This window comes from Simochromis diagramma, unplaced genomic scaffold (assembly GCF_900408965.1).
Source record: "Simochromis diagramma unplaced genomic scaffold, fSimDia1.1 OVJJ01000663.1, whole genome shotgun sequence".
Taxonomy (NCBI): domain Eukaryota; kingdom Metazoa; phylum Chordata; class Actinopteri; order Cichliformes; family Cichlidae; genus Simochromis; species Simochromis diagramma.
In genome coordinates this window covers 2,082,985-2,101,285 of record NW_024387049.1, presented here as the reverse complement: position 1 = coordinate 2,101,285, position 18,301 = coordinate 2,082,985, and the positions used below count along the sequence as shown (strand labels likewise).

The 18,301-nt window shown below is 39.9% G+C and overlaps 1 protein-coding gene across 1 annotated transcript in view; it reads right to left on the bottom strand.

The window, feature by feature from the left end:
- Positions 1-18,301, bottom strand: part of LOC120741863 (sodium channel protein type 4 subunit alpha B-like) — a 41,775-nt gene that overhangs the window by 18,351 nt on the left and 5,123 nt on the right. Inside the window, exons 2-13 of the mRNA XM_040044952.1 lie at positions 15,408-15,705; positions 13,776-13,894; positions 12,638-12,727; positions 10,341-10,469; positions 9,660-9,751; positions 9,286-9,528; positions 9,104-9,167; positions 2,868-3,009; positions 1,554-1,751; positions 1,272-1,460; positions 818-1,189; positions 574-721 (exon numbers count right to left, since the gene is read on the bottom strand). Of these exons, the coding sequence (XP_039900886.1) occupies positions 574-721; positions 818-1,189; positions 1,272-1,460; positions 1,554-1,751; positions 2,868-3,009; positions 9,104-9,167; positions 9,286-9,528; positions 9,660-9,751; positions 10,341-10,469; positions 12,638-12,727; positions 13,776-13,894; positions 15,408-15,665 (2,044 nt within the window). The 5' untranslated portion in view covers positions 15,666-15,705. The remainder of the gene's footprint in view (positions 1-573; positions 722-817; positions 1,190-1,271; positions 1,461-1,553; positions 1,752-2,867; positions 3,010-9,103; positions 9,168-9,285; positions 9,529-9,659; positions 9,752-10,340; positions 10,470-12,637; positions 12,728-13,775; positions 13,895-15,407; positions 15,706-18,301) is intronic.

Genomic DNA, 18,301 nt, shown 5'->3' with positions numbered 1-18,301 from the left:
ACGGAAATGTTTTATATCTGCAGATAACTTGATCATTTTTGAACAGCTAAAACCTGAAACCAGGGGCGATTCTAGGGTCCTTTGGCGCTCTAGGCAAACATCGCTCCAACAATCATAATGTTATATACATTAGGCTGCTCTGCTAGCAAAGTTAACTAAAGTTAAATGTTATTTGGGCAGGTGGAGGGTTGGTTGAGAAAACCAGTTCTAATTTCTTCTACTATGCCTTCATTATAACAGCTGAGCATAAATACAGAAATCAGGGGGAAAGCTGGTTTGGCTTTGTTTGGGAAGTAGCAAAATCCACCTGCTGGGACCTTAAATATGTTAGGTGTCATCTGCTTAATGACACAAAACAGTACTAAAGAAATAATGGGAGATATATGCATTTGTTACACTATTCTTTGATGTAATAACTTCCTGGATATGTTATTTAGCGACCTGTAGAGGATCTAGTAACCTTCAGACAAGACCAGGCTAGCTGTTTCCAACCCTTTTGCTAAGCTAGCTTTATATATCCCCAAAAAGGGATGTAATTTCTGAACACTTCCTTAAACAGTGAAATGGACGCACCGTCCATGGCATCACTATAAAAGCTGACAGAGCTCAGGCCCCTTTTCCTGCGCACGGGGGATGGATCTGTCACTGTGGGGGAAGGTTGCAGGAGAGGCCTTGGAACTGTCTCCTCTGTGCTGGAGGGCTTCTGGCAAACAGAAAATATCTAAAAAACAAACAAACAAGGCTGTATTGTCATGTTCTTATAAACTCATATTTAAACCTTTCAGAACAGTCTCATAACAAAGGCTCCGTCACTCACTGTGTCTTCCCTGACTCTCTCCATGCTGTGAGCTGGCATGGACGTAGGGGTGAGCAGACCCATAGTCATGACTCCATTGTGGTCGAGGGAGATGTTCAGTCGACCGTTGACATTGAGGCTGGGGGTGAAGATTTGGGAGCAGTGGCTTCTCACGCTGCCCGTTCTCCTCTTCCATGGCGTCGCTGTGGAGCTGGTGCGACTCCTGAAGACGTCTCCGTGAACGCTGTACTCGTCATCCGCGAAGTCGGCCTCTGAGTTGTTGCGAACGCGGAAGGAGCTGAAGATGCTGTTCTGGCTTCCTCGTCTGGTGCTGAGCGGGTGAGAGGATAGTGTGGCCAGCAGAGGGTGGGCCGGCAGGGGGGACAGAGGAGGCTACAGAAATATGGAAGAACGCATTAGCTTCTGTGGTTTCAACCATTAACAACTCGACAGCGCGCTCCTTAAGGTTACATACCATTACTTCTTCCAGGGGCTCCATCTTCTGTTCTGCAGCTTCTTCTGCCGTTTCTTCGGACAGCGTCCTGTGAGATCGTCTTCTTCTGCTGCTGCTTCTTCGTATACTTCCTGTGTACTTCACACAGAATGGAGACAGCTCCGGGGACAACACTGAGTCTGTCTCCTGTGCTTGTCTTTTTGCTGCCAGCTTCACATGGGATGAAATTGTTTGAAAGAGTTACAGTTGTGTCTGTCTTCAGCTGAAAGCGCACATGAAAATATGACAATGCACCGCACTTACTCTTTGCTCTCTTCTCAGTTGTTCCATGGCCATCTGAAACTCTCTCTCCTTCTGCCAGGCCTCAGCGATGGTTGCCTGATTCTGCTCCTCGTAGGCCATGGCCACCACAGCCAGGATAAGGTTGACCAGGTAGAAAGAGCCCATGAAGATCACTAGAACAAAGAAGACCATGTAGGTCTTCCCAGCTGAGCGCAGAGTCTGAGGGAATCAAAGAAAGTAAAGGCAATAAAAGCAAATTCACCGGAGTCACTGGTTCAGCACTGTGTATAGTCATAAGGCAGATCATATGCTCAAGCTAAACAACACAGTTCAGTACAGAAAGCAACACAGTTAATTTATTAACACTTCACAGTTTCTCCCTGCTCATCCAAATATCTTATTTTGTATATTACAGTATGAACTACTAGTGAACATCTGACATTGCTGCAATTTTAAATCTTTGCTATATGTCAGCGATGTCAGCGCATTTCAGCATGGCACCATATCCTTCATATTGTTAAGGGATTGCTTTAAGTGACTAAAATGAATGGAAAAACCTACATCACAGCCACGGTTTTAGCAGTTCAGCACATATTTATTAGCTGTGAAGTCAGCTGGTCTTTCATTTGTTTTTAGGTTTCTGGCCACTTTGTGAAGTGACGTCTTATTCAATATCCGTTTAAGTATGTTAGTTGTGTTTCTCCACTATGTCACCCAGTTACTGATTCTTTGTGAAAGTGAAAACTACTTTGGCCCCAGAGAAGACCAGCAAATAGAAAAACGCTCCAAAAGCTCATAAAAAGACAACAGAAGTCGAATAAAGAACAAAGGACATGGGAAAAAAACTAAACAGAAGGAAAACAAAAGGAAGTAGAAAAGAACAAATCTGGGAGACAGAGTGATGAAACATCTGCTTAAGTAACAGAAACCAGAACATGTGAAAGACTGAAGTGAGGCAGAAGATGCAGGTAATCTGTGTTTTAATAGCAAGACACTGTAAATGCATGTTTGCTCGTACATTTCAGCGTTAGCTCGTCACTTCCACAGCTGTTCTGTCCCCAAAAATGCTTCTGTTGTGTTTTCTAAGGGTCTTTTCTTTGTGAGCGTTTGAGTTGTTTTTCTGTTTCTATCGTGTTTTATTCAACTTCTATTGTTTTTTTGTGAGCTTTGGTGACGTTTTTCTGTTTGTAGGTGTTTCCTTAAGTTGCAATGCGTTTGACCTCTTAGAGCCACTGCTGAAAACACTGAACCTATAAGAGGAAAATTGAACTTTTAAGTTGAAGGTTGTAACTACAGGATGCTGATAGATGAAAAACCAAAAGTAGAAAATTGCACCTGGTGAAACAGTTTTTCCCAGTAGTCCTGCGTCATGAGACGGAAAAGTGCCAGGAAAGCCCAGCCGAAAGTGTCAAAGCTGGTGTAGCCATAGTTTGGATTCCTCCCTACTTTTAGGCAGTCAAATCCTTCTGGACACTTCCTGTAATGTGCAAATGATTGAGAGGTAGAAGATAAATGATTAGAGGCTAGGACTGATAAACAAAGGCCAAACACAGGAAATTAAAAGCAGCTGCGGAGAGATATAGCCGTGCTGGTGTGCGTGCTGCTTTCCCAGAGTTAAAAACATTCTACATGTGGCTCCGCGGCCTTTGACTCCACAGAGAAAACTGGGAGATGAGTCAGTAAGTACGTACTATCATCACCGTTATTTCAAAGAAGACGGCACTTGAAACCTGTTTCAGACAGGAGCACTAAAATGCACTGGAGCAAAAAGAGATTAGCCAGATGGATATCAAATTGCAGTAGGAAAAAAAAATCAGCTCGATTCCAGCGTCTCTGATCTTCATTGTCAACATAGTGGCATTACAGCAAATATTTAAGTCCAGCAGCTGAGAACAAGCTGGACTGCCATGTCAATCTCAGTGTGGAATAATTTCATAATGGCAGGCAAACAGCTGGGCGGAAGAGCGCTGCTGTGAGAACAGCTGTGGATCTCACCAACACGCCAGCTAAGCAGGAATGCTCACTAATATCCAGCAGCGAGGGCAGAGGATGCTGTGTGAGGCCAGCGACATCTTCCTGTCAGGCTGGCCCTCTGCTACATCACTCACACCAATCTGTTCACCTCTGTTAATCAATGCACGTTTAGTTTATTTCATATCTCTCATTGTTGAGCAAAATTAGCAAAAATCTTTCTGTCGTAAAAAAGGGCATCTAAACAAATGTTGTGATTTAAAAATTCGACTTTTGTCAAAAGGAAAACTTTATTTTAAAAAAATGCACACTAACTGAAAACAGTATCATGCCTGTAAAAAATAACTGACTGTTTTTAGTTTTAGTCTTTGTCAAGTTTGTCAGCTTAAAGAGGCTTTCAGAGCACGTGCTAATGGAGACTGTGATTTCTACAAGACTCTGAGTGTACTCCCAACTGTAAAGTTTATCCCGGAAATTTCCACCTTGTGTTTGCTTGAAGATGCCATTGATTTTCTATTGTCTCTGGTCACAACTGCAAATCACTTCCTATGTGCACTATGTGGAGCTTCCTATACACTGCAGCTTAATGCGTCTTCAAGCAAACATGCCAAGTATACTGCTGAGTTCCTGTCAACTAAAGCTGCTTCCTGACAGGAAGTGATATACGGCAATGTCCAATGAAAGACCATGTTGGATCTAAACTCAGAACAATTCACTTTAACAGACCATACAACCTCAATGACATTGAGCGACTAGCTGGTGATGCAACGAGGGCAGATCCGAGATAAACAAGGAGAGTATAGGTTACTGATGATTGACATCCATGTAAAGCGGCCCTGGTGTGCTGGTGATTAATTCTTACGTCTGAGATCATTTTCAGCACAGTACTTATAACTTGACTTTGGAACATTTTATATACTTTACACATGAAATGACTAGTCTGGAAAATAAACTGCAGCTTAATTAAAAATGAAAATAATAATAATACAATGGTAAACAATGCATGGAAGGTGTCATATCACTAAGTTTAGCTAACAATCTTTCCTGTAATCATCACTATTCCATGTTTTCATCGTGTCATTCTGCAATCAAGTCTGAGCAACTTTCTGTAGGTGCTCAGACTATGTGCCTCTGTATGCAGTTTATAAATGAATAAACTGCACTCAATGATATGCTTGTTAATCCACTGTTGTCCATTAAACAGCTACAAAAATGTGAGAGTCCTTTCATAGTTTTGTAATTGTGAACAAGGTGCCTGCAGAGTTCATGTCCCATTAGTCTCTATAGCAACTGCCCTGGAGACACAGTTACTGCTCCTAATGGAGGGCTGCTGATACACACAGATATAACTCAGCTGTGCATCACATCTAAGTATTCTGCAAGTTTTTTTTTTCATGCATTTTTACCACTTGCTATTACTACTATTACTATATATATCTGTTCTCAGGCTCTAGGAAATTATTTTTATATGAATTCTCTACCATAGTACACTGTTTGGGGGCTTTTGCCTTGATTAGATAGGAAAGCAGGGAATGAGTGAGTTGGGGAAGACAAAGGTAAAAGCACCTTGGGTCAGAGTTGAACCCGGGCAGCTGAATTTAGCCTTGGGGCATATGGTCAGCTGCTCAAACTATGAGGTAAAGCAGTACCCCCATTTCATTCTTTTAACCACACGTCATTAAGAACAAACCCATGGCGACAGTGGCGGTCTACCCCAACTTCCTCAAAGCCTCTTGAGGAAGTTGGGGTAAGAGCTAAAAAGGACAACATTGATTGATTTTTTAAGTTAATCCAAAGAGGAAACCTGAAAGCTGAAAATGAAGCCACTGCTGAGTGATGCAATCTGCAGTTCCTCCAGTTGAAAAGGCCTTATGACCTTATTAACCTATTGCTTACTGGAATTATAGGAAGCATGCAGCCAAAACTCTAAAAAGCGACAGCGTGTGAAAAGAAAAGCAAAATATGAATAATAATTGATTTTAGAAGTCATCTTGCGCAATCATTGGAGCACAGCTAACACAGGGTCGGGTGTGTTAGACCTCTATTAAAGCCCTTTGCTACATGTTTACAATGTTTGTTTTTAATATTATATATGTGAGGACAACATCAATTTCCTGCTGTTTGTATAACAGCAGGAAATAACATCTGTCGGTGGCAACAGTTTTTTTTCCTGGGTGGGGCTAAGGTGGTGAGTTTCCTGCCCGCATCGCTCCAGCTCAGGGCAAAAGTTGGAACTTTCAATACAATCAGTCATAATCCTTAATGCATAGTGGTTTTAAGATGTAAGGGGATAAGCACTTGCCTCGACTCTACAGTAGGCGTGATGGGGGCTAGTGCGCATGTGTGTGACTGTGTGTGTGTGTCATCATAACGTATCCAAAGCTTTAATTTGGAAATCTACTCAGGGATTACTTGTTGGAATACACTCAAAAGATTAAGCATCCTCTATGTTTTACGTCCTCCATCCTGACCTGCTTAATATCTTGCTCTCCTCCACAGCCAGCCTCAGAAAGTTCCATCTAAAATGTCGCACAAGTTAAGAGGCCATCTCAGTTATCTGCCAGTAAAACCATAAGCTACCTTATGGTATCTTTAACCTGTCAAGCATGTCACGAATCTGTGCCGCTCTTGCTTTAGCTGCAGTTTAGCTGGAGAGAAAGTTTTTTAAAAATGCAGTAAGTGCAACAAAATGCATTTTCTTGGTGATGATGTAGCAATGTTAAAATAAAAGGGGACAAAGACGCCATTAAAAACAACAAAAAGGTTCAAACTCTGCTGTATCGATTGCAGCGCTCTGTTAGAGCTCCACAAATGGCAAAAACACAAAAAGCGGGCAACAAAAGAAAGTTCACATGTAGTGACTTGTAGGTGGGACAGCTGGGTAGGTCTCGCCTGATCTTACTGACCCACTATTTAAGTGAGTTTAGTGACATCATTTCCCCCTCCAAATCTTTTGCTCTGACTTCAACACAAATTACTGAATCAGACGGTACTTCTTGGGAGATTAAGGTCCTGTGCTTTTGGAGGAGAGGTTACCAAGAGGGATTAAAAACTAAAGGGCGGCTGGATTCTGTTGCCACTAAAAATATGTGTCTACAACTATAACTGGGAATGGGAAGGATTATAAGTTACAAATTAAATATAAATAAATATATTTTTTTAATTGTTCTTTGAATTATATATAAAAATTGGAGTTGTGGCAGTCAGATAGTGTTAGCTTATTCATACTGGTAGTTTTTGTCTTGGCTTCTTGATTATTCTAACAAAATATCTGGATGAATTAAATATATGCTAAAATGCTAGTTATTAATGTTGGCTAAACATTAGGTCTGTATTCAAACATTAGCTGATCATTTATAGAAAACTCCTCAAACATTTTAACTCTAAATATTCTCTGCTTTTATTACAATAATTATTTTTAGTTTTTTAGTTCACTAGCCTGGTTAGTTGTAACAAACATTGTGCAAAGGGTTAGCTTTGAAGCAAGAGGAGCTATTTTTGGTGCACCCTTTTTTCAAGAATACTTTATTCTTAATGACAGTGTTTGAACAATTTGAACTGGTATCAACAAACAAATGATAACAGCCATTGTAACAACATTTCTGGTTCTTTGAGGAAAAAAAACTTGCGTCCACGCAAATGTCAAAAACAGCTATGACTCTAAAGCTACTTTTTGGCCAGAGACAATCACTGAGCTTACATAATCCAACAGTACTATGCTGTAGAAGTGACGTGACCACCAGTGACAACCAGAAGTTTGCTTCGAGTATGTGACTAGCTGAGGGTCACATAAGACCATTTAGATAAACTGTGGACAAATCATTTTTTTTATTTTAGAATCCAAGTAACTAAAACTTGGCTATAATCTAAACAACACGTTCTCATCCCGTCTGTATGTTATGCGTTCGGGGGCATGAGAGCCGTTTGGAATGAATACAGTATATTTATGTAAATGTGTTTTACTTTCTGATCATTAATCACTTTGGAAAACACGATCTGATAGGGTTAAGGTTAGGGTTAAGGCTTGAATGGACCGCTGGAGCCCCTGCTCAAAGCGTGTGTTACCACCACTAGCAGCATTCTGTTGGATTCAATTGAGAATCCAGAGCGTCTCATAAGGAGGCGGAAGGGTACCTTTCGCCATACTATTAAACGCCTCGGGCCGGGACAAATCGTCGGTATGTTGGAAATGAGAATGCTCTGAATCTAAAACCTAAAGGGTCAGGAGAGAAAAGCATATAAGACATGATTTAAATAGGGAAATAGCATGAGGGAAAAGACCACTACATTGTGTAACATCACTCTCAGTTACTACAGTGAGATGCACGTGGCTAAAGCTGCTTAAAAGAATACAACATATGAAACTATAACCCACAACAACATCCGAGGTTGACCAGAGACATTTAAACAGACAAATCGAGTTCAGGTTGGCCAAGTTTTTTCCCTTCATTGTATTACTCTGATTCCTCTTGATATAAAAGGAATCTGGCGTGCCTTCTACCGTAACATAAAGCTTCTGGTATGTTTAATTACAGAATCATATTCAACAATTTCTTCACCATAAAAGAGAAACATTGCAAATATGCTACATCATCTCCTGCTGTCTCTAGGTGCTTATCCCTGCTTCTCCAAAAACATGACAAGCTAATGGTACATGAAGTAAATGCATGACATAAACCTATAAGGTTTCATATAGAACCACCTTTGTTTAACGTGCAAAAAAATTGAAAACATCTGCATCAAACTTCCCTGCAGAGGCTTTAACATCATCACCATGTTTTATTTGCTATCATCCATTATCTTGTATTATTAACAAGAGCACCTAATGGAAGCCATTTGTTGGAGCTACAGGATTTCAGATTCACACAGATGGGTATTTAGTTCACTATAACCCCTGAACTGGGCCTGGCATTGGGCAGAGTCATCCTGTTGTGCTTGTTTCAAAAGCATTTGGATTTACAGGATTATTCAGTGCGTAGGCTGAGTAGCAATATTTGGATGGTTTCAGACTGTGCCTTTGACTGGGAACAAAGTCCATCACCCATTTCACCTATGCATTTACATCTATATTTACTTACATCTAAGGACCTTATATTTAGCATTGTTTTGACTTATTTTAGCTCAGCAAGCAGGTTCGTCAGAAGCACTAGTTAAAAGCTTCAGTACAGTCGAAATAAAAATATGATAAACAAAATATCAATCCCAAAGTGTTCTAGTCTGCTCCAGTTACCCTAATCACAGCACAGAGCTTTTGAGATGATGAAATCTCCAAAGACCTCCCGCTCTCCAGCTGGCAATGCCATGTCTCTCTGTGAAGAGCTCCAGTGGAGCCGTGGTGATTATCCACGCCACATGTTGTCTTGTGCTCAGCTTCTCTCAGGCGAAACCTCTCCCTCCAATGGGATCAGTTACCTATATATTATACCTAAGTCACAGACTGAGAATCCTAAATGACAGGACATCATCTATCATTGAATCCTCCTTTTCTTGTGAGCCTTGAGCTACATGTAACTACACACACATATATATATATGATATTACATAAGAGCCAAACAGATGAACAGATTAAGAAGCAGTAAGAAAAGCGAATGTTTACTTACCCCGCATCACTTCCATATCCACATATTAAGGCATCCTTTGCTCCTTCAACTTTGTAAAAATTATCTGAGGAAAAGCCAGTTAAACATACAAAAAGTTGTAATATGTAAAGTATTAAATATTACATTGTTAAGAGCACTGTACATCTGATGATCAATAGCAGGCTCTTCTATTTTTGGCTGACCTTCACTGCTGAGGAAGTCCTCCGTGGAGTTCCAGGTTCTGTTGTTGCAGATGAAGGATGTGTTGGGGCTAAACGAGGAGTTGACGCAGTGCGAGAGGCTGCGGACGCACTTTTGTCGCAGTAACCCCATAAAAAGCTGCAGGCCGATGAGGGCAAACACGCTGAGACAGAACACGGTCAAGATCATCACGTCTGCCAGCTTCTTCACAGACTGGATCAGGGCACCAACGATGGTCTTTAGACCTTGTGTGTGTGTGTGGGGAGGAAACAATATGTATTGGTTGTATGACACCATTACAGAAACCTTTGTGAATAACATTTAGACATTTTAGAGAGAACTAAAAGGAATCAAAGAAACCTGATTGTTCTCTTACCTGGGATAACTGAGATGGTTTTCAGTGCTCGCAGTACTCGGAAGGTTCTCAAGGCAGAGACATTTCCAAGGTCTACAAATTCAGTCAAATATCTGGAAATTCATACAACAAGTGAAGAGAAATCACATCTTTGTCTGGAATGTAGTGTTAAAAGTTTATATTACAGCTTTTCAGCTGGTCAATGTTAATCTGACATTTTGTCGTCTTTTAGCTCATATTTTGGTCTCCACCAACCTCAAACAATTTTGTGTTGAGCTGCTTAACGTTCCACTAAGTTCAATAGCTAGTCACTAACTTAGTCTGCATGGAGTTAGGTGCTGAGGATGCACAGTGAGTACAGGCTACAACAAAACATTTTTGTTTAAAGTCTCCTGTTTTTGCCCTTTGCTGTCAAAAACAATGCTGCAAGGGCTCACATCCATTCATATGCATGTCATGTGCAGCTTCAAGGATGAGATCCAGTAGAAGTGTTTGTTTTTTTGTAACAAAGAAAATGTTGTGTTTTAAATCACCACGGAGAATTATTGCTTCACTAAGTGAGGGAGAGGATTTTTGTTTTTATCAGATGATTGCATTACATTTTTCTTAAAAACTGTTCCTCACAAGAGAATACAAACACAGATTCAGAGAATCAGAAGACAGTGATGATGTGTGCAATGGTGAAATGATATCTGTACTCACGCCATCATAATCACCGTGAAGTCCAGCCAGTTCCACGGATCTCTCAAAAATGTGAATGGCACTGTACAGAAACCTCTCGCTAATATCTTTATTGCTGACTCGAATGTGTAAATACCAGTGAAGGTATACCTGGAAAAGATCCATGGTAGGAGAACACAATGTAGCATTAGCACTAAGGACAACGTTACACTGAAACAAACTGGAGCTTTAAATACATCTCAACACTTCATCACAATGAAGAGTTGTGTTTGAGATATGACGCAGCATGCTGAAAGAGCTTGAAAAAGAAAAAAAATACTACTTGTTTAATATTTGTCACCATTTTTAAAAAAATCTACCAAGATTTGAAATCTAATTATAACTAAAATCATGATAAAGTCCAAATCTTAAAACATATATAGACTGACAGATATAAAAAAAAAAAAGAAACTACATGTAGTGTGATGACAGCGTCACAACTCATTTTCTCAGTTTGTGGTTTTTCAGAGTTTCGTGCTGTTTTACTGTATAAGTGGCACGGGCAGTTTATCTGCTGATGGTGCAATTGTACAATTGATTATCCTGTTTGGTGATCTGTTTGTGTAACTACATGGTCTTTATAGAGCATATATACACTCACTGACCACTTTACAAGATACCCTTTAACTTCAGAGCTGCCTTAATTCCTCATGATTCCTCAAATTCAACCAGCTGCTGGAAACATTCCTCAGAGATCCCGTTCCACCGCATCCATAATTTGCTCTATTCGACTGAGGTCTGGTAATTGTGGAGCCCATTTGCACACAGTGAACTCACTTCCATGTTCAAGATTTCAGTTTGAGATGATCTGAACTTTGTGACATGTTGCTAGGAAGAGCCATCAGAAGATGGGTACAGTGTCTAAAAACTGAAACAAGGCAAGATGAATCCATGCTTTCATGTTTTTTTTACACCAGATTCTGACCCTACCATCCAAATTAAATGGAGACTCATCAGACCAGGTGACATTTTTCCATTTTTCCATTTCCAAGTGGAATGGACCACTTATGGATGGCGAGAAGCGGCATATACAGTCACTGTCACATGGAGCAACATTTTTCCAATCTTCCTTTTTGCAATTTTGTGAATTTAGTTTCATTCTCTTAGGTGAGAAGGTGTCGCCCCTGTGGTCTTCTGCTGCTGTAGGCTTCAAGGATGGTAATGTTGGGTGTTCAGACATGCTCTTCTGCCTTCTTCTAGTTGTAACAAGTGGTTATTTGAGTTATTAGAGGTTCTCCTCTTACCTGGCATTAACAAGGCATTTTCAAACATTGTGAACTGTCATTCACTGGATACTTTCTTTCTCAAACTGTTGTCTGTAAACCCCGGCAATGGTTGCGCAGAAAAATTTAGTGAAAATCCCGGTAGCTTCTGAAATACTCAGACCAGCCCATCTGACAACAACAATCACGCCACATTCAAAGTCTTTTAATTCACCTATTCTGATACTCGGTCCGAAATTCAACAGGGCAAACTGAACATGTCTACATAGCAGAATGCTCTGGGTTGCTGTCATGTGATTGGCTGATTAGACATTTGTATTAAAGAGCAGTTCACTAGCTGGACCCACGTCCTCATTTTAGGTTTGACAGCGTTTTAGTAGGTAAAGGTGAACGCTTGGACATGAATTGAGCTGCGGTTTGGGGAAAGCCTCGAAGGCAGATCCCCATGTACTAAATACAAGTGAAGAAGTTAAAGAATTGAAAACAAGGAGGGAGGGAGGGTGGGGCACGTAAACAAGAATGAACAGCTTGCAGAACTGGAGGAACCTATATAGTTGACAACCGGAAGGAGAGTGTTTGGAGGCGTGGTCCCGCTCCTGAAATTCCGATACATAATCTCCAATTAAACAGGTATACCTAATGAAGTGATCAGTCAGTGTATGTAAGACCAACAATGCGGGAGACTGATTAAGACAAATGGAAAAACTATTGCAAAAAACAAAACTGCTTTTCTTCCCACATTAACTAAAAATGAATTCCTGATGTTGCAAAAAGTAAAAAAGTCTCTGTGAATGTGGACAGCCTGTTGCATGCTTCGCCACCTCTTTACAGCATGCACAACACATTATATTGCAAGATTCTTCTCTTGGTTCAACTTAACATGCAAATGTGGTGTTTTCAAGCATGGCGAATATATCACATGCATCATATACTTACATATGTCAATTGATTCTGCCAGTTGCCACTGACAAAGCAACAAACCCCAGCAAACTACACATTAGAACGTATGCAGACAATTTTGAATCAAGAAAACAACTTCAAGCTGCATTAACTTACTCCAGGTACTTGGTCCATGTTGGTGGATCAGACATGGCCATGAAGAAACAGTTGGTCAGGATAGTGAACATTATGAACAAGCTAAACAATGTGAAAAGAGAGTTAAGGAATGTGTACTGTAAGGTGACGATTTACAGTTACCCAATCAAATACGTTTTTCTGATAAGCAGACGGTGTATTCAAATAAAACAACAAAGGTTTATTGTAATCCTGTGGAGTATATACACGAGGATGAACGGTCACTGTTTGTACCTACAGACTACAGTAAATGCAGATTATAAAAAACAATGTAAACAAATTCTATTTAATATCAACTTGGTAGAAAAACATAATCTCCCATATGGAGACATGGACTGAAATCCTAAAGGATCTACTGAATCTTTACAAATGATTGCAAAGATTAAAGTGCTTTAGCATAAAATGATAAGAAATTCACTGAAATGAACATTAAAGTTTTTCACTATAATTTAAATTATCTGATTGATTATATTACGTTATAAAATAAACCCATAGTTTGGGTATTGAGGGCTTTTAGCCTGCACTTCAGAACCGACTGCGGTAATCTGCATGTTTCAGAGAATCAGTAACAGAAGTGAAATCTATAACAGGGGAGAGTTGGAGGAAAATTTGGGAAAATTACAAATCATCTGTCTGACAACTAATAGTCAGCCATCACATGATGTGAAATCTCCTTGCTCTTATTTCATTTCAGAGATTAAAAGAGGGATATGAGGGGATTTAGTGTGCGATGCCAGAGAGAACCATCACAAAGATGTTTCAAAAATAGGACTGGAAAAATCCAATAGAAACCTACAGGGGGGAAATCAGTAAATATCACAAATTGGCTTATCTGTCAGCAGGAAGTGAAATCTGGACTTTTCATTGTAAAAATATATAAATTACAGTAGGAATGGTTCAAACTAGTTTGTTCACGGCAGGACATCTGAGTCACAGTCTAATCCCCATGTTATCACATGTCAGGAAAATGACATTCATGTTTTTAGTTTAAAGAGAACACCCTTTTTTTAGTGGTTTAAAAAGTCCCTTTTCAAGCGTAGCAGAGGAAGAGGAACACATGAGCCTTCAACAGATAAATAAAAGCAGGAAGAGGCACATGCAGAGAACCCAAAAAGGATATGAATGAACTAAAATCTTTATGGCAATCGCTCTGATGAGGTGAAATGGAGTAAATATGTAAAGTGCAGATGTGGCGCTGAATCTGAAGATGGCCTTCCCTTTGTTAAGTACTATAAAGGTCTGCAAGGGGGGAGAAAAAAAAGAAAAATATAACATTATTGACAGAAATCACATTTTTGAAAAGACATCACACCAAAAAAAGCATTTCTTAAAATGATTTTCACTTTGTGCACAACAACAACAGTGAATCGCAGCAGCAGCAGGTCTGAGCAGCAGTTCACCTGTTGTCTTTACCAAGCAGGGATAACAATATAGCTACCATTTGTGTTAATATTCACCGTGAGCACTTATGGCTCCAAGAAGTGAGCGAGCAGTGAGTGCCCGTCCACACTGTTAGTGAGGCCGGCTGAGATAATGGAGACAACTCCAATGGGAGCTGACCCTTTCCCCAACAGATGTGGCATTTATTTAAATATTTTTCCGTCTTTGGATAATCCTCCCATCCAGCAGTGCGCCACATGCCAAAACAAAGAGACCCTGAGAATGACTGCCACATCCTTTTTTTTTTTCATCTCTCCATAAACGGCCCATTAACGGGCAGCAGCAAATCAAAACTTGCTAATCCTATTTCTGCATCCGCAAGAGATCTAAAGCGAAGCAGTCACAGAGGCCACGTCTCAGCTCGCTGCTCCAAATAACCACTTGCTAAGTTCTGTGAAAATGCCAGTTTATTTGGAGGCTCGCTATCATATCGTGTTCAAATTCAGATGAACATTCATCAGCGAACATGGCAGAAAATATAGCAGCAAAATTCTGCATTAGTAACCACAAACACTTTCATTTTCAAGCCGATTATTAATAAACGTGGTTAAATAACTTTAACATTGCCAGGGATTCGCCATGGTTACAATCTCTTAACAGTTGCCAAGAAATTGCCTCTATGAAGGAAACCCCAGAAAATGGTCATTTTCTGTCAAGTATTTCTTTAACCAGCAAAAATTATATGGATTCAGTCTGTTAAAACAGGCTGAATTTTGTCTCCTACTACTCCCACTGTAAAAGTGTTGATGTGCTCATTTTAATTTAAATGGTACATAATCTTTGGCAGATTTATCAATACTGATCATTTCATTGCAAACATGAATAAGTTTCTGCCCATAATGTCTGTGATTGCTGGAACCAATATATCTGTGACATGTTTCTTTAAGCAAAAGACAGTTAGCTTTGTTAATACAAAAGAATTTAAAAGGACTGCTATCATCATCATACATTAGTTTGGGCATACAAACCACTCAAATAAGGCCACCTTTGCAATGATTCTCTTTCTGGAACTCTAGTGGAGATATGGAAAACCATTCATCCAAAAGACATTTCCTTATTTGGTGTTTTGATGATGGCAGTGAAGAGAGCTAACACTGTAGTCTTAAAACTTCCACAGGTTTTTACGTAATCTGAGTTGAGATCAAGCTGTCAAGTCATAAAAGTCATATAATTACAAAAAAAACCCCAAACAACTCCTATTGGGAGTAGTATCCTATTCATCCGAGCACAACGGTCATCACTCAGAACAAACTTGTGCTGATTCACAGTAACCCTTTCTTCCACAAGGGGACAAGCAAACCCAAACTCTTACCCTCTGGTTCTTGTAGTAAAATGGATCGATGTCTTCCAGCGGCACCCCAATAAGTTCTTGAGGGATTTCACCGAAGATGCGTGGCAGTTGCTTCCCTGCCTCCAGGTCGATCCTGGGTTTCGGTGGCTCTGTCTTCTTCTGAGCCCCCTTGGCATTCTTGGCCTGCTCCTCCGCAATCCGCTGCTCCAAGGCAGCCAAGGATTCGCGAGTGAACCGCCGCAAGCCATCAGGACCCGTTGGTAACAGCATGGTTGCCATCTTTTCATCCTGATTCTCCTGTACTAGAATTTACTTACAGCTACAGGGAGGGAAGTATAGATTGAACACAGAAAAACAGATTGAAGAAGGTGAGGATAAATACATAATATACTGCATGAATCAGATCATCTGCCTGTAGCTATCTGTGCCAGTAGTTTGGTAAAACAAATTAAAAAATGTCTGAAAGCTGGATTGGAACTCATACTCAAACACTAAATGTAAATGCAAACAGTAAATGAACTGAATTGGTGTCAGAGAACACTGTTTCTCTGTCACCTGATTATTATATTATACTGATTAGATTATAATACTATTCAAAATTCTGCATCTATCCATCTATCTTTCTTGTAGAACTGTGCTGTCCTTCGGGTGGCGCAGTCACTTGGTGTTCGCTCTCTCTGCGGTAAAGTATCACTTCCTCTTCCTGTTCCAACACACAGGGGTGTTTTTGAGTAGTTTATCTGCATAGCAATTTAATTAAAAACTTTTAGATAACTTCTGTTTTCATAGTATAATCTTCACGTGCTTCATCCAAAGAACACTCTGCTCACACTACTGTTTGAAAAACTAGTTCATGCATTCTAGACTTCTAGGCTGGACTACTGTAACTAATTATTATCAGGACGTCCTAAAAACTCCCTGAAAAGCCTTCAGCTAATCCAAAATGCCGCAGTAAGGGTGCTGACAGGGACTAGAAAGAGAGAGCATATTTCTCCTGTTTTGGCTTCCCTTCATTGGCTTCCTGTTAAATCCAGAATTGAATTCAAAATCCTGCTCCTCACATACAAGGTCTTAAATAATCAGGCCCCATCTTATCTTAATGACCTTGTAGTACCATATCACCCCATTTGAGCACTTTGCTCTCACACTGCAGGCTTCTTGTTCCTAGAGTATTTAAAAGTAGAATGGGAGGCAGAGCCTTCAGTTTTCAGGCCCCTCTTCTGTGGAACCAGCTTCCAGTTTGGATTCGGGAGACAGACACTATCTCTACTTTTAAGATTACGCTTAAAACTTTCCTTTTTGCTAAAGCATATAGTTAGGGCTGGACCAGGTGACCCTGAATAGTTATGCTTAGTTATGCTGTATTGGGCATAAGCTGCTGGGGACTCCCATGATGCATTGAGTTTTTCCTTTTCAGTCACCCTTTTCACTCAGTATGTGTAAATAAACATCTCTGCATTGAACCGTGTTTGTTATTAATCTCCAGCTGTCTTCCACAGCATGTCTTTATCCTGTCTTCCTCCTCTCACCCCAACCGGTCCCTCAGCCTGGTTCTGCCGGAGGTTTCTTCCTGTTAAAAGGGAGTTTTTCCTTCCCACTGTCACCAAAGTGCTTGCTCATAGGGGTTCATTTGATTGTGGGGTTTTTCTCTGAATCTATTATTGTAGGATCTACTGTACAATATAAAGCGCCTTGAGGTGACTGTTGTTGTGATTTGGCGATATATATGGTGATATATAAATAAAATTGAATTGAATATAGAAATAATTAAAGATTTTTTTTTTAATTACAAAACCCATTTTATTTGTATCTAGAAAGACATATACAGCTATAACTTAAAAAACAAAACATTGCCTATTTTTAACTCTAAAAAAGGCTAACAGCATTGTTGTACAATTTTGGCAGAAGAAAGCAAAATTTTTACTAAAAAACTAGACTTTGCGGATAGATATTAAAGCACTGAGTGGCTAAAGTGTCAGATCTCTTCTACAGCTTGGTGTGCTCTCTCCCATAATGCCCAGAAATCTGTTACTGACTGAATTTGAACATGTTTGACTCTCTGTGCCAACATTCAAAATCTGAATCCAGTCTGAGGCACATTTGCTGTATGATTAAGTTTAACAGCCAGTCCAAAAACTCTGTCCTATATTTTTGAACTAATTACCAATTGTCTGTGCAATGCACTTATAACATAGCTATATGTAAAAGATGGACACAGGCAACATGAAGTTACATATTAATTTTTTAAGCCCTGTTTTCCCATTTTGAAGGGTCAAGATTAGCATTTATCTGTGTGCCATGTTAGCTGGAGCTAGAAGTGAGCATATCTGGACAAAAGTGTGTAGCTGTAAGTTATTAGCTAAGCCTGGGTAGCGAGGATGAATCCATCAAGTGTATGGGCCCACTGCACAGATCAGGCAGATATCTTTAAATTAGAACTATATAACTAGATAATAAAATACTAGAATTTCACTCACCACAACTTTAGCACAGGCCTCTGGATGGACTGTTAGTACAATTAACCACACAACAGGCTGCATATTTTGTTGGATAAAACTACAACTACTGATTATTCTAGTTAGCAGATGTGAATCCTAGCAAAGAGCTATAAGCAAAACCTGCATGTGCACTCACTTCTCTGTCAAAACTGCCGGACTACTAAATTAAGCTAAATGAAGTTTAAAAAGGCAAGTCATTAAAAAGTTCTATCACTGTAAGGTTGTCATGAAAGGGAAAGGGACCAAAAACATTACCATGGGAGGTTTTCAACACTTCTGACTTGGCTTCCAGTCATGGAGGCTGTTCCTTGACTAATACAGCTGCTAAGCAACCTGCTAACACATGGTTAACACAGCAAAGTGTTACTTAAAAACATCTTCGAGAACACTAAAATACTCAAACTGAGGCTTCAAAAC